Source organism: Citrus clementina, unplaced genomic scaffold (genome assembly GCF_000493195.1).
Source record: "Citrus clementina cultivar Clemenules unplaced genomic scaffold, Citrus_clementina_v1.0 scaffold_8, whole genome shotgun sequence".
NCBI lineage: Eukaryota > Viridiplantae > Streptophyta > Magnoliopsida > Sapindales > Rutaceae > Citrus > Citrus x clementina.
In genome coordinates, this window is record NW_006262022.1 from 18930421 (window position 1) to 18945313 (window position 14893).

Here is a 14893-nt window from a genome sequence, read left to right on the forward strand (position 1 = left end):
CGGGGCAGTCACCCACCCCCAACGCCACTTGCTCACTACTAGCTCTTATCCTTATCAGCAACCCACCACTTGATCTGGTTGTTGTCACCTCTTCACCTTATATTCGGCTTATATTCGGAGAAGTTACAGAGATAATTTTGCTTCAGATGATTCCGACATTACTATAAAAATGAGTCTTTCAACAAAAATGGTATATAGAATAGAATTTAGTCGAACTTAAAAAGCTAAACTTGTATTCCATCGGAAAGTGGAGCAAACCTTTTACAATTTTATACAGTGTAACAAAATAGTTCAGGCAAAATTCAATTTCGCTGAAGTAAAGAATGCTACTCAAAAACATATAGGGGGCAACACATGCTGCAAAACTCAAGTACTCATAACAGGCTTCGGACCAATAAGCTTTACCAGATCCTTACAGCCTTGTGTGATCTTCTATTTACAACTCTGCTTTTCTGGAATTTATAGATTAATCAACACAAAATACATCCACGTGGGGGAGTATTTTTAGGAGACTGTAACCTGCGAGCAGACTAGCAAAAAGAATTACTCTTCAGAACTTGTTGACATCCGCCGTTCACATCTTGTTTCCCAGAGTCATCGCCCTGACTTTTCCGACCTGCACTACCAGGATCCTGCACAGGCAAGGATTGTCCCCATTGGCGTGTAGGACTCGCAAAGCTTTGGAGTGACATCGTCTTTGAACCGGATAGTATGTGGTCTCTAAGACTCTTTATGGACCGATATTGTTTAATTTCGTCAGCATGATCTGTTTCAGTCTGTGAAAGGATCTCGGCTAATCTTTCCCTGTCGATCCCACCTGAATGTTCATGGAAGCTCTGCTCCATATTAGAAGATCCTCTTCCAAAGCAAATGTTTCCCCATTGAATTTTCTCTATAGATTTCCTCCCTTTAAATACTTTATCAACCGATACCCTCTTCCGATCTTCTTGATCATCATAGGCATAACTCCACTTGTAGCTGCGGCTACCATTGTCCATGTTTAATTCAATGGAATGAAGATCACTATCAGCTGAGTCGTTGTCCCCATCGTTCTCTTCTCCATTGGCTAGTTCCCCTTCATTCTCCCCTGTCACCCCATTTTCACAAGAACCAAATTGGATTTTCTTCAAATAAGCTTCAAGTTCCTTGATTCTCTCAAAATTGGGGGACATATCACCATTTTCTTTACCCTTTTTGGTTCGCAAGTAAGCCTCAAGCTCATTTCTAAGCCTTTCCACAGCTGCATTTTTCTCCTCAAAATGGTACTTAGCCTCTGAGAGCTTCATCTGGACTCTCTCCTCACGCAACACGTCAGCAAGTTGAAGCATTTCCCTCTCCTTTTCCATCTCTTCCTTAACTTTAGCAGATTCTCTCTTTAGTTCTTCAAACTCAGCTCTGTCTTCTCCAATGCCTCTAGCTAACTCATCGCAGACTTGTTCCATTATATCTTTTGCCCTTTTCTCGCTCTCAAGCTCTTTCATCGCATTTGACAAACACGCCTTTGTCTCTGCCAATTCTTTCCCGAGCTTCTTGTTCAATCTCTCTGTTTGTCTTTTTAGCTTCTTCTCTACCTCAAGCTCTTCTGCAATGCAGGATATGGCCTCACGGATCCTCTCCCGCTCCTTCCTTCTCCAAGCTGCCTTCTCCTCTGCAAAATGCTTCATGAGGTACTCAATCTCACTGTGATTCAAACACTGCTCCTTGATCAATTGATCAACTTGAACGCGAGCTCTATCAACCTCAGCCCGAATAGCTGAGATCAGAGTTATGCCAGAAGAATGCTGTTCTTCAATGCCCCAAATACGATTCAAAACTTTCAAAAGCTCTTTGGATGCAGTTAAACCGCTGCTAACATCCTTCAAACGGGTTTTGATTCCACTTATGCATCCATTATGATGCTTGCCTCGAGAACAAAGAGCTTCTATCTGCATTTTTTAGCAAGAAATCAATTTACTTATCTTCTCAAAATTTTCATGCACTTACCCTCAAAAAAACAACCCAAGAATCCTGTAGGAATTTATATATAAGCGATGTAGAAAAGCATCACAGTTGATGATTTGGAAAAAAGGGCTATTTTATATTACATCAAATAATGCACCGCCCCAACATTTCTTATGTATTACTCTGTCGTTACATAACACTTCTTATCTTTTCAAACATGACAATGTCTCATTGAAAACGACCCAAAAACTATGCCGTTTTGGAATTAAGTTGTCGTTTAGTCTTACCTCCATTGTACCATCATTGCTAATTAAATTTGAGTCCATTGCCCCCACATTGCAATCACTCACTTGAAGCTCATGAGATTGAGACCCCATTGATGTTCTTTTCCTACGTGCAATAATATTGCGTCTAGATCGATCCATTTTCTGCACAATTCAGAGACGCAAATTTTAAATAAAAAAAAAAAAAATTTCACTCAAGTACTCTAAAAATAAAGTAAAAAATTTTACCTCTGAAAATGGACTGTAAGATGGATCTGACAAAATTTGCTTATCTTTTGGTGAAGGGACTGTATTGATTTCCCACAAAGTGGCAGCAAGTTTTCTTGCTGAAACTGACACTTCCTTGGTTTTAACTCCACAACGATGAGAAGTCAAAGTGCCCTTTGATTGTTCAGGTGCTGGCATGGCCAAAGATGGAGATTTTGTGCTCGTTTTCCATGCGGGAACCGGCGTGCTTGAGCCGCCGCCGCCGCCACGACCACCTCTCTTTCCTACAAGTATTGCACGTTTAAATCTGTATCTTTGGGCTAATGACGATGATGAAGACGACGAGCAGCCTCGCTTTCTGATCTTGCTTGTTGTTGTTCCTCCTCCTCTGCTACTACTTTTTCCTTCTATATGTTTTTGGCTCTGCCATGACATTGTGTGATGATCACACACACGGAGCCCCCAAAAAATCGTAACTTTCACTCAATTTTGACAGCCCAAATGCGAGATTTTCAAGGAAACGTTAATTTTCAGTTAAAATGAAGATGGAAAGTTGTGTAACGCCTATCACTCACCATATCGAAGTGAGTGAATGAGAGAGATTTGATAGTGATGACTAAAGAATGAGTGAAGACTGAAGAGTGTGGCTAGTGGTGACCCATTTGTTAAAGATTCGTAAGGATTTTGATTTTGACAGGCAAATGGTAAACAAAATCTTTTTTTTTTTTTAAGGCAAGTGAAATATTTACGGCCTTGATTTCCTCAAAAAAAGAAAAGAAAAGAAAAAGTGACAAATATCAAAGATGATTCTTCTCCTTCTCCTTCTTCTAATTTGTTGTTGCAATCTTTTGGTAGAGTAGCAGCAGTCCTAAAGACGAAATAATCAAAAGGGTGGTGTGGGGAGAGAGGATAAGAAAGTGGGCGAGTGTCAAAAATGGAAAGTCCTCGAAATGATTTTTTTGATTTTTGGAGGGGATAATTGGGGACTTGGAGTTTTGCTTTGATTCAGAAATATTAAGAGGGAAAAATAAAAGAAAGCAAAAGCAAGAGTCAGACAGAGAGAGAGACAGACGCATTAATGCGGTTGCGTATTCGTTTGATTAAAAGACGAGAAGCAAGCAGACGTGGCGTACACGTGAGCGCAGTCGCTATTTCAAATCAGGTACTTACTGCTTCTGCATGTGTGAATGAACAGCCTCTATCCGTTTTCTTACAAATTTTTGCGTACGTCTCCTTCAACTCTTGCAATATTTTACAATTCACCTCGAACGTATGTCTTAAAAGCAAGGGTCTTCCTACTATGCACCCGGTGTATGCATGGTTCACTGTGACATGACATAAAGCCAATTAAATTCTGACATGTGTGCAATAAGCATTGCAAAGTAACCGGTTATTCCGGTTGAATTCACAACTGCCCTTATTTGTGTGTTTGTGTTCCAAGTTGCGTACACCATGTCACAAGTTCTCTAGTTACTCTCTTATTATCACAGCTGTTGCTCAATAATGTCACAAGTAATATACTACATGTCACAAGTACTGTAATTGCGCTTTTTCGTGTTAAGTGGCGAACTGAGGTACAAATTTTGTAAGAAACGTTCCCAATAAAATAAAATATTTAATTAATTTAATTAGAATAAAATTATTTTGTGAAAGAAATTAAAATTTAATCTTGAATGATTTTTACCAAAATTTAAGTTATTTTATGTGTTTAAGAAAATGAATTGTAATTGTTTTAATTAATTGGAAATAATTAATAAATTATGCAACCAAAAAAAAAAAAGCAAAACGGTTAGTTTTGGATAGATTCGAATACCTCCCTCCACCAAACTGCAAAAAATTATCAAAAATCACTAAATCATTTATTTTTTAACTTAAAAAATCTGAAACTCGTATTTTTATATTTGTGCCCTTATAAATTTTAAATGTTAAAACATAAATAAGATTATATATTATCATAACCTAAATTATGTTTAATAGAATACAACCCTTTAATATTATAAATTAGTACATGTTAATTAATTTTATTGTAGTTTATAATTTTTTTTATAAAACAATATTCATAAAAATTATTAAAATAAATAATTTTAATTTAAAAAATAAAAAGATAAAAATAATAATTGTCTAGAACTATATTATCACAAGTTATAGAAATAGGTAATAATGTTAATTATTAAATTTTATTTAGGTAAAGATAAAAATTAATTAATTAGATATGGATTTTTGGAGAATATCTTTTAATGATATTAGCTAAAAAATTAGATTAATAACTTAATAATGACTGAAAATTTTTAGTAAGTTGAAAAAAAATGACTTAATAAATTAACTTATTGAAATTAGTCAATTAAGTCATTAAATAAAAAAAATGACTCTTTACACTAATATAATCCTAATTCCAATTAAATTTTTTCCAAGTGATATTTTTTTTTCAATGGATGGCAGCTGAATTGAAATCAACGGAGATAAACAATTTGAATCATGTGGAGTATAAGATTGTAGAGCGAGATTTGGATGCAAGAGGCTTCGAAATTATATCATGAAACCTGTTGAAGAAAATCAAAGTAGTGTTAATGAAGATGCCTTAGAGGTGGTATAAAAACTTTATGCTCTAAGTTAGTGTTGGCATGAATATCATTTCTTAATTTAAACGGCCATTGAACCTTAGTATTGTTACACACACACACACACACACACACATATATATATATATATATATACATACACAAATACATTTGTTGGTGTGTGTGTGTGTGTGTATACTGGATGGATTCTAAACCTAAAAAATAAAAAAAATAATTTTTTTTTGGCTAATTTAAATATTATTTCTGTCACTACATGGTGAACCTATGGATTTAGATTAGGGGAGGCTTGTTTTAATTTAGTAATACATGATAATCTTGTACAAATGATCAAATACATTTAAAAAATAAATGAATGTGGGTGTTAGGATTCGAACAAAGGTCCCAATTACTCTAAAACTAGATGAGACCCTTAGTGGTGAAAAAACTAAGCACTGTCTAAACAGTAGAGATCCAATAATTTATTAATATGTTTTAAATTATAAGACCTCTTTGTAGACTCAAAGTCATTAGGGGAAGGTAATGAACAATAAAATGGAGGACCCAAGACTTTAGATTAGTGGAAACTTGGTTCAATCTAGTAATATAAGATAATCTTGCAAAAATGATCAAATATATTCTAAAAATAATAAATGTGGTTGTTCAGATTCAAACCAAGCTCTCCATAATTACTATATTATAGCCATCATGTTTTATTTCACATATTGTTACATTTATTTTAATGTCTTTTTTAGAAGGACCTTGAGGTATGCTTAAAAGGAAAATTAATGGCCTCGAATGGGAATTTGACCATATCTTTTCAGATTTTAGATAAATTTAAAAAAAAAAACTGCCTAAAAATTGTATATCACATATTCCAAAATACAATGTCCCAAATCTTTCATAATTAATATTGAGATGAAAACTATGAATAAGTTGGTGGCCGCGACATGAGAGTCGGGATGATGACGATGATGGTAACAACAATCTATCATCATTAGAATGAAAATTTTGTATAAAAAAACTAGGTAGGTAGTTTTGGCCGCAAAAGGATGATCAATGGAACTTTTCATGAGGGTTAAGACGGTAGATTACCTGCCTAAATGTTAATTTTAGTGTTTCTATATGAATATTATTAAAGAAATAATATAAATACATAACAAATATGATTTCAAATGCAATAATAATATTAAAGTTAAAATAATATTAACATGGCTTATGTACATCAATTTAATTAGTCAATGGTTATAATTATGATTGAATTGAAATTGTAATGGCAATTGTAATTGTAGTTGGGATTGAAATTGAACTTATAATTGTAATTGGAACCTGTAATTAAAATGGAAATCATAATAATAATTGTAACTGGGATGAAATTGTGATGGTAATTGTAATAATAATTCTATTTTGAGTTAAGGATGGTAAATATTTAGAATTATCCATAATATCCACATTCATCCATATCTAATTTTAGCTGCTTAATATGGATATGGATAACTATGAATATTTGTAGATATTTATTTATTTTTCAAATTCACAAATCATACAAGATATTAATAAGTTAGTAACATGATTATTAATTTGTTTTACATTATAAAATTTTAATTATTTGTATTTCCTAAACTCATTAATATTAAAAGCTAATTAAATTTATATTTTATAAACAATAATAAATTAACATCACCGGTGTTACTATTCTACCACGATTTGCTACAGTGGTGCCGTCAGAAACAGAGATGAATGTAGTAACTGGTAAAATAATCTGAGTATCTGACAACCCTTATTAGATAGGGCCCATGCTTACCTTCTCTCCCGTTGCCCGCTTCTTCTTTTTTGATTATCCAACCATTGATTTACTTTGAATTAGCATCGAACGGTGCGAAATTTTTTTATAATTTTTTATTCATCCTGATCTATCGATGCATCTGAACCATTGTAGTCGTGGCCTAAAAGCAATAAGATAAATCATTTGAAAAATCTTCCCATCATTTATAAGTATTAAAACAATAGATAGCAAATTTTGGTCGAAGTATCTGTTACTTAGGTCCTGATTGATGCAAATTTGGTCGAAGTATTTATTACTTAGGTCATGTTTGATGTTGAGGTATTGTATCTTTTGAGTTATAACTGTTGTAAAAAAAAAATTATAATTATGAAATAAAAATTAATAATTTATAGTAAATATAAATTTTAAATAATAATTTTGATAAAATTATTAAAGATATAATAAATTTTACATCATACAAGTGAACAATTATATTAATATAACTTTTAAATTACAACTGTCAATCGCAATCCAAACGCACTCTTAGTGACATAACTAATTCAAAAATCTTCTTGAATATTTCTTTTTTTAGAAAAAAAATGTATTGTACTTCAAAAACAAGTAAAAGATTTAGTACAAATACTTTGTTGGCACAAAACAAGCTTAACAATGCATAATAAATCTAAATCTCTCAAGCAAATAGCAACATTAACATCATCAAGTACAATCCAAAAATCAATTCGTGCAGCTACTACCAATTTTTCATGATTTTGTATTACAACACTATACCCAACTTTTCTAATGTCCACATATGCAATAAAATAATGAATAATTCCAAAAGGTGAAACTATCACTAAAAAAAATATTAATAAAATCAACTAAGTTATCTAGCAATACTATTAACTTTTTTTTGAAATTATGAATAAAATAGAAGACTCAGTGATGACATCTTGGTGCGGCAATTTTAATACTAAAGGGATCCAAAGATTTAGATAAATAAATATTTTATTTACTATAAATCACCGTTTAAATTGTTAAATTAACTTTTTAAAAGCTATTTAAATAGATATGCTAGTTTGTTCAACTAGAAAAATTTCTTAAAATATTTACAGAACTTATAGTCAACTCACACTAAAATTCAGGACTAATCTAGCATTGTGGTTTATTTAAGAAATGTATAAAAGTGGGAGGGTGATAAAAAATATATGTAGAAAAGAAAGGGCCTCTTCACAAATATGAGTAACATAAAAAAGTACTGTGCAATAATAACTGTAGACCAAGTGTTAATGCCAGTCTCCCATCAGGACAATAAATCAATCAATCAATTAGGGATCTTTCAAATACAAAGAAAGAAAGAAAGAAAGAAAGGAGAAGGTGTGTCACAGAAGAGCAGAAAATTTGGAGATGGTGGGGCGCCACTAACGGCTCAATGATCTGGGATTTCATAGCTGTAATTTTACAGAAAAAAAAAATCCCCATGGATTCAGGCCCCACTACTTGCACCTGCCCACACTTTTCCCTTTGTCTTTGTCTAGTTTGATTTTGTAGTTGGCCGTTCCTATGATGATCATGATCTTAAGTTCTACCATCTTTGGCAAAAGATTGGAGAATCTGCATGTTCATGGACCACCATGCTCATCATTATCAGGGTGTCTTTCTTTCTCTGTAACTCCCGTCTTTCTGATAATGCTTGCTTGCTTGCTTGCTGCTACTTCACGAATCACTTGGTTTTTGGGCTTCCTTTGTGTCATAAATGGAATATTGGGGCTTGAGCCATGTATTTCAGCATGAAAACAGTCCTTAATTACTTCACAATTATTTCTTGTTTCCCCTTTTTTGTGGGTATTAATTGATTGATTTGATTGAAAATAAATTAAATGTATATTAGGGTCATGCTGTGTTTCATTATATATAGCATGCAGCTACCTTTGAATTATCACCAAAAATTAAAAAGTTGTAGCATACGAAACAATTAAAGCTGGCATGAATGACAACTTATAGGTTCATTATATTTTGCATTATATGTAACATAGTCTAGTCCTTTATATTATAGATAAAATTATGCTCTATAAGCTCTATGTTTTTAGGATGACATATTGGGTTTTTTATGAATTAAACTGATTTTTCCTACAAAATTTTTGGAGGACTTTAAAATGATGATTTATACTTTTGTATTCAATTTGAGATACGTTCACGTACAATGGATTTTGTCGAAGTTTGTCTTCGAGACTTTCTCATGTTATTCCTCAATAGCTTATTATTTAGAATTGAAAATTAAAATACGGCTTAATTTCATAATGATAAACAAAACACATGATTAATACGTATAATTATCATGAATATATCTCAAATATTCTTAGTTGCTGCCCACCAACCTAACATAACTGATTTCAATGATCAAATTTTGATATTATATCAAACCGTTAGGATCGCACAATCCACATTTTTCACCAAGTCAAAATACTTTGACCAATAGTGATTTTAATACTGCTTTTTTTTTTCTTTGAATTCGATTTTAATACTGCTAGAATGACTAAAATCGTTAAAAACTATCTAACATTGTTAGTTTGGTTACAAAATCTCAGGCGTTATCTTTTACTCAACAATATGACCAACAAAATGAATCTTATACTGCCATGTTTGAATCATTATCAACTTTTAACCTAATTATTTTGGTCTAGTATATAACTTGGGAAATTTACAAAAATAGCCAAAAAAATTAGGCAATTTCAACTTTAACCCCTCAAACTTTTTTCTTTCAACATTAGCCAAATCCCCAAATTGTGGACGAAATTACCCTCCTCATTCTCACGTTTCTCTCAAGCCAATTCCTTCCCCTCTCACCAAAATGTCATCACCGAAAGTTCTATAGATTGTCGGCGGCGGCGTAGATCGGCAGCGGAGGAAGTTGTTGGCAGCTGAAAGAAGCTAAATCACGTTGAAAATCTTCGGAGATCTCCAAAATCAAAGAAAAAAATTGAAAACCCTAGGTGAGTTGTTATTGCCGTTTTTCTTTTTGTTGTTGTTGTTGCTGTTGTTGTTTGGGATGTTGTTGTTGTTTGGGATATTGTTGTTGTTGTTTGGGTTGTTGTTGTTGTTTGGGATGTTGTTGTTGTTGGTGGTGTTGTTGTTGTTGGTGGTGTTTTAATGGTGGCGGTAGGTGAGATGCATGTGGGAAAGGGAAGAGAAGAGAAAGGGAAGGGGAAGCCAACTCGCTCGCGCGAGGGCGTGGCGTCGCTCGCGCGGCGCGCATCTGACGTGCGACAGGCGCATGTCGCACGCGAGATGCTCGCAGCGTGCGCATCGCGCGCGCGACATGCGCCTGTCACACGAGAGATGCGCGCGGCGTGCGCACCTAGCACGCGCGACATGCGCCTGTCGCACGCGAGATGCGCGCGGCGTGCTCACCTCGCGCGCGCGAGTTGCGCGCAGGCACGCAGCTCGCGCGCATTCTTGGCTTCCCTCGCACGAGCTTGTCGCACTAAGAGGTGCTGCCTCTTGCTGCTGCCTCTTGGTGCCCGTCGCACCAAGAGGCAGTGCGTAGTGTTGCCTTAATTTTTTTTTTCTTTTGTTCAAAATTTTTTAATGTGTGATACTTTTAACTTGTACCAGATAAATGGGAAAATCAAAATTAGCATTGCATAACCCACCCGGACCGATTAAAGAACCGGGAATGATGAAGATACCTTATGTTGATCACTTCCCTGGGCGTATCACGAGTATGTGCAAATTAGATGTCGTTGTTAATGCCATCCGGGAAAAATTAACAAGGCAACAGTTGCAACTGTTCAAAGACAATATATTTGGGCATTTCCTACAGTGCCGGAGCTATCCGTTCAGTGGCGTAATTGTGCACAATATATTGCTTCGGCAAGTGTCACATGGCGATGGAAATGACAAAGATGAGTTATGGTTTCAAGTTGGCGACCATTTGATACGGCTATCGATTGGAGAGTGGTGCCTTGTAACGGGACTTTGCTGTGGCGAAAAAGTATTCCTGACGAAGCATAAAACAAAGCATAGGTTACTTAATAAGTACTTTGGAGGCAAGAATCGCGATATAAATCTTGGGCAGTTCGAGGAAATATTTATGAACTTACACTTCAAGACTATGAATGACACCGATGCGCTAAAAATTGTCATGTTTTACTTTGCCGATAGAGTGCTACATGGAAGAAAGGATCATTGTCAAATCAATTTCAATTTGCTTAATGAGGTAGATGACATAAATCACTTTCGAAGTATTCCGTGGGGTCGTTTGTCATGGGAAACAATATATAAAAGCATTGATAATGTATTGAACGGAAAAGCCATAAAATTTAAGAAGGCAAGCGCAGAAAATCCATTGCATAGAATTGAGAAATACAACTTTTACGGCTTTACGTCAGCAGTGCATGTGAGTGAAGAAGTTTTTTTTATAACTTAGTTTTGTTATAATAAATATTTAATGACACCTTTTTTTACTTCACATCTTTCCTTGTTGAAGGCATGGATTTTTGAAGCGATTGAAGGACTACCATTAGAGTGTGTGGAGAAAATTAGGAGGAAGGGTCCTCGGATCGTGCGATGGAAGCCCGTGGCTTCTTCAAATATTAACTTCGGCGAAGTGTATTCATACCTGAACGAGCGTCTTGTAAGTCATTTATATGTATGTCTGTATATAACTATTACATAATATATGGTTATACTAATTGAAAATTTGGTAATCTTTACGACAGGATGGTACCATTTTCCAAACCCTCAAACCGGATGCAAAGGAGAGAGCCACAAATTATTGGAAGAGTGTCGAGGATTACGTGCCATATTTGCCAAGTTGGGTCCGTAATGTGGGTATCATCTATAGTATCATTGAAAACCGGATGCAAAGTCATTTATATGTTTGTTTTTTTGGTATTTACTGTTTTCTGTTTTACTTGGTGCAGCACCAGCCTTCAATCAATGCGCCATCCAGTTCAGGGCCAAACGAGGTGGATCCTGACCCCACGAGCGAAATAGGACTGGAGTAGAGTCCTGTTGAGGATGTCGGTGCTGCCGACGACCATTATGAATCCGCACATGATTCAGATGACAGAAATGAGCCAGAGGTAACTTCTGTCGGAACTTCAATTTACAATGCACATATATTTATCCGGCATTTTATCATTACTTTCTTATTTGCGTAAATTGTAGGCAAGGACTAAGTTCCGCAATGATTATTTCATTGGACGATTGGATAAAATAGAGTCTTCCATTCACGAGTTGAGGTCGAAACTTCAGACTGGACACAGTTCCATTAACGAACTGAGGTCAGAAATTATGGCGGAACGCCGAGAAGCACAACAATATAGAGCAGCGGTCATGGGGTTTATGGCTTCGTTTGGCGCGGGTGCTTCAAAGGGCGCGTACGGTGATTCTCCGTTTGGCCCCTCGCACACGGTGAGCAAGTTCCATACGTTTTCGGATTTTTATTATGGTTTCAAACCCGAACTTATGTTAATATGTTCATCTCCTCGAAACAACAGGCCCCAGATGGCTATGGTCCGAACGTTGATGCTGGCTATGGTACGCATAATGCTGCTGGTAATGACGACGAGCACACCCCTATGTCCGTGTACAGTGTATATGGGGACATAAGTGATGACAGTGTACAGATATTCACGGAGGCACCTCCCGGCGTTAGTAAGTTTGGGCGTCCGTACCGACCGTCGTATATATTTGGCAGTCCTTACTTCATTCCTCCTTTCAAGAGAGTTAGGAATGTCAGGCCTATACCCGCACTCAACATTACGGACTATGAAATTGATGAAAGATCGAGTGTGGTTATGAATCCGCTTAGGGGATTAGAAGACTCAAGGCTATGTGAGGAGTTTGATCAGTGGTTTGCCGGCAACATTTCCGTGGATCAGCCTGTCCAACAACCTCGAAATTTCTTTAAAATACTCATGGGCAATGCTTCGATGGGGTGGCTTGGTGACGAGGTAAGTGTGTTTAATGGTCAGTACATTACAATACACAATAATATTTCTGCTGCCATGGATAATGATATAAATTTACTTGGTATAATCCCCTCACAGCATATTCACACGTATTACCGCTTGATCAGCGAGAAGCAACGGCGGTTTCCAAATGCACTACCACAGCGCGTCACGCATACAGATACATTCTTTTGGGCATGTTTTCGAATTTTATAATCATTAATTAACATTTCGATGTTTGAAATATCTCGAAATGTTATTAATTTTCTACTCATCATGTAATAGGTGTTCCTAAAGCAATTATGGAACAATGGTAGTTGTGATGTCCATTCATTACAATATGGCAACAACTTGAGCAGCTATATGGATGGGCGGGAAGATCTCATGTCCAAGCCGTTTACGGATGTTGATATGGTAAGAATTGTCATCATATCTTATGGTAATTGTGTATAAAATATACTAATTTACCAATTTATTTATGTAGATATTCATCCCTGTGAATTTGGGCGGCGATCATTGGGTACTAGCTCGAGCGGACCTTCGCGCGAGGAGGATGCAGATTTACGACTCGTTGGTTACCTTTTGCGAGGACAAAACATATTTGCGTAAATTCAAACCTCTTCAGGTCGTCTTCCCTCAATGGCTTCAAGATGTTGGATTCTACAACATTCGACCTGAGCTTCAGAGTGCTGACTCTTGGAAAGTAAGAATCGTTAAGGATGTGCCCCAACAACAACCTGGAAGTGGTGATTGCGGCGTATTTATGTTGATGTTTACAATGTATTTGATGTTCGGGCTAAAACTTGATTTTGATAGTAGCCACGGGCATTACTTCAGGAAGAAAATTGCTGTAGATATATTCACGGGCGATATTGCCTTGTAAGTCGTTGTATTGTATTCAGACTTGATGTATGGATGTAGATTGTTTTTCTAATAGATATAAACTTTTGATATATTCATATATTTAGCTATAAGTAATTATTCATCATGGGATTTTTACTCATAATGCAAATGAACATAACATAATATACCTCATTACATATAACTCATTACATATAATTGTAATATAAATTATAATAAGAGTTTAGAATCCATAATTAGTTACAATGACACAGTCAGTTTGGATTCGACACAATGGGATTTTTACATCTCTGGCGGTTATGACCGGGTTGGTTGCATCGACCACATCTCACAGTTATTCGGTTAACATCCTCACCGATAGAAGGAATTCTTAACTCTGGACGACGCCCAGGTGGTGGTGCTTCGATCGGTGGGTTAACTCTGATTTCTTGGATTTCTTCTGGAATGTCCCAATCTGTCATGTCCCCAACCGGCTCCACTGGTTCTGCATATGCCATGACCAATGAATCTTTAGAGTAATAATCAGAGCAAAGACTTATGTAATCCACACGGACGATCAGACAAGCAGCAATTGCATGCGCACAAACAAGCTGATCGAGTTGGAATACTCTACAGGAGCAAGTTCTTTCATGAATGTCAACTATCCCTTCCTTCATACCACCACCCAAAACATGAAATCGATGCTGAGACACTGGCCGAACGGTCATTCTTTCGGCCAAAATTCTCATTTCGCCGACTATCTCATATGCCCACGTCGTTAGACGAGTGCTCATCGATTCAGCCACAAGTTTCCTATCATAAAACCATTGCTGTAATGTTTTTCTAAAGTGATCAACAAGATGAGTAATAGGAAATTTTCGCGGTTCCCTCATTAAAGAATTCACGCTTTCTGCAATGTTGGTGGTAAGTATGTTGTATCTCCTACCTTCAAATTCGGACCTTGCCCAGTTACACGTGCCCACATTATTCTCCAAGTAATCAGCCGCGGCCGAGTGGAGCATCCACAACCCTTCAAGTTGTCTTTTAAATTCTTCGTGTGCATATGCCTTTGCTGCATTAATAAAAGTTGGCTCGAATTGATCCCAAATAGCTTTGGACATCCTGAATTTAGACTTAATGTTGCCTTTGACATGGTAAAAACAAACTCCATGACCAGCAGTGTGAAATGCTTTTAAAACGGCTCGCTTGATGGCAGTGCATCGATCAGAGATAAATACTAACTCTGGCCTATCGCCAATCACTCTGTGTAACTTCGTCATAAACCATTCCTAAGCATCATTGTTTTCTGAATCCATGACCCCAATAGCTAACGGATACAATTGATTA

At 36.1% G+C, this 14893-nt stretch overlaps 4 protein-coding genes and 1 long non-coding RNA gene across 5 annotated transcripts; 3 read left to right on the plus strand and 2 right to left on the minus strand.

Annotated features, from left to right (window-relative positions):
- Nucleotides 1-212: 212 nt before the first annotated feature.
- LOC18035214 (uncharacterized protein At5g41620) lies at nucleotides 213-3480 on the minus strand. The gene is made up of 3 exons (XM_006424089.2): nucleotides 2454-3480; nucleotides 2229-2369; nucleotides 213-1925 (listed from the first exon to the last, which is right to left on the minus strand). The coding sequence occupies exons 1-3, from the start codon at nucleotides 2865-2867 to the stop codon at nucleotides 531-533; spliced, it is 1950 nt and encodes a 649-aa protein (XP_006424152.1). The 5' UTR covers nucleotides 2868-3480; the 3' UTR covers nucleotides 213-530.
- Nucleotides 3481-10368: 6888 nt separating this feature from the next.
- On the plus strand, nucleotides 10369-11178 carry LOC112096440. The gene has a single exon (XM_024179871.1). The coding sequence runs from the start codon at nucleotides 10369-10371 to the stop codon at nucleotides 11176-11178; it is 810 nt and encodes a 269-aa protein (XP_024035639.1).
- A 108-nt stretch (nucleotides 11179-11286) lies between these two features.
- Nucleotides 11287-11703, plus strand: LOC112095797. The gene is made up of 3 exons (XR_002903958.1): nucleotides 11287-11385; nucleotides 11471-11578; nucleotides 11675-11703. It is a non-coding gene; the product is annotated as an uncharacterized LOC112095797 (long non-coding RNA).
- Nucleotides 11704-13069: 1366 nt separating this feature from the next.
- On the plus strand, nucleotides 13070-13589 carry LOC112096441 (putative ubiquitin-like-specific protease 1B). The gene is made up of 2 exons (XM_024179872.1): nucleotides 13070-13120; nucleotides 13191-13589. The coding sequence occupies exons 1-2, from the start codon at nucleotides 13070-13072 to the stop codon at nucleotides 13587-13589; spliced, it is 450 nt and encodes a 149-aa protein (XP_024035640.1).
- A 232-nt stretch (nucleotides 13590-13821) lies between these two features.
- Nucleotides 13822-14826, minus strand: LOC112096442. Its single transcript, XM_024179873.1, has 2 exons — nucleotides 14507-14826; nucleotides 13822-14359 (listed from the first exon to the last, which is right to left on the minus strand). The coding sequence occupies exons 1-2, from the start codon at nucleotides 14824-14826 to the stop codon at nucleotides 13822-13824; spliced, it is 858 nt and encodes a 285-aa protein (XP_024035641.1).
- Nucleotides 14827-14893: the final 67 nt, after the last annotated feature.

Coding starts and splice junctions, on each gene's coding strand:
- LOC112096441 (XM_024179872.1), top strand. CDS start 13,070: ATGGATGGGCGGGAAGATCTCATGTCCAAGCCGTTTACGGATGTTGAT. Junction 13,121..13,190: donor CGTTTACGGATGTTGATATG/GTAAGAATTGTC, acceptor TTATTTATGTAG/ATATTCATCCCTGTGAATTT.
- LOC112096442 (XM_024179873.1), bottom strand. CDS start 14,826: ATGACGAAGTTACACAGAGTGATTGGCGATAGGCCAGAGTTAGTATTT. Junction 14,360..14,506: donor GGCACGTGTAACTGGGCAAG/GTCCGAATTTGA, acceptor GTTTTATGATAG/GAAACTTGTGGCTGAATCGA.
- LOC112096440 (XM_024179871.1), top strand. CDS start 10,369: ATGGGAAAATCAAAATTAGCATTGCATAACCCACCCGGACCGATTAAA.
- LOC18035214 (XM_006424089.2), bottom strand. CDS start 2,867: ATGTCATGGCAGAGCCAAAAACATATAGAAGGAAAAAGTAGTAGCAGA. Junction 2,370..2,453: donor CTTACAGTCCATTTTCAGAG/GTAAAATTTTTT, acceptor TGAATTGTGCAG/AAAATGGATCGATCTAGACG. Junction 1,926..2,228: donor GCAATGATGGTACAATGGAG/GTAAGACTAAAC, acceptor TAAAAAATGCAG/ATAGAAGCTCTTTGTTCTCG.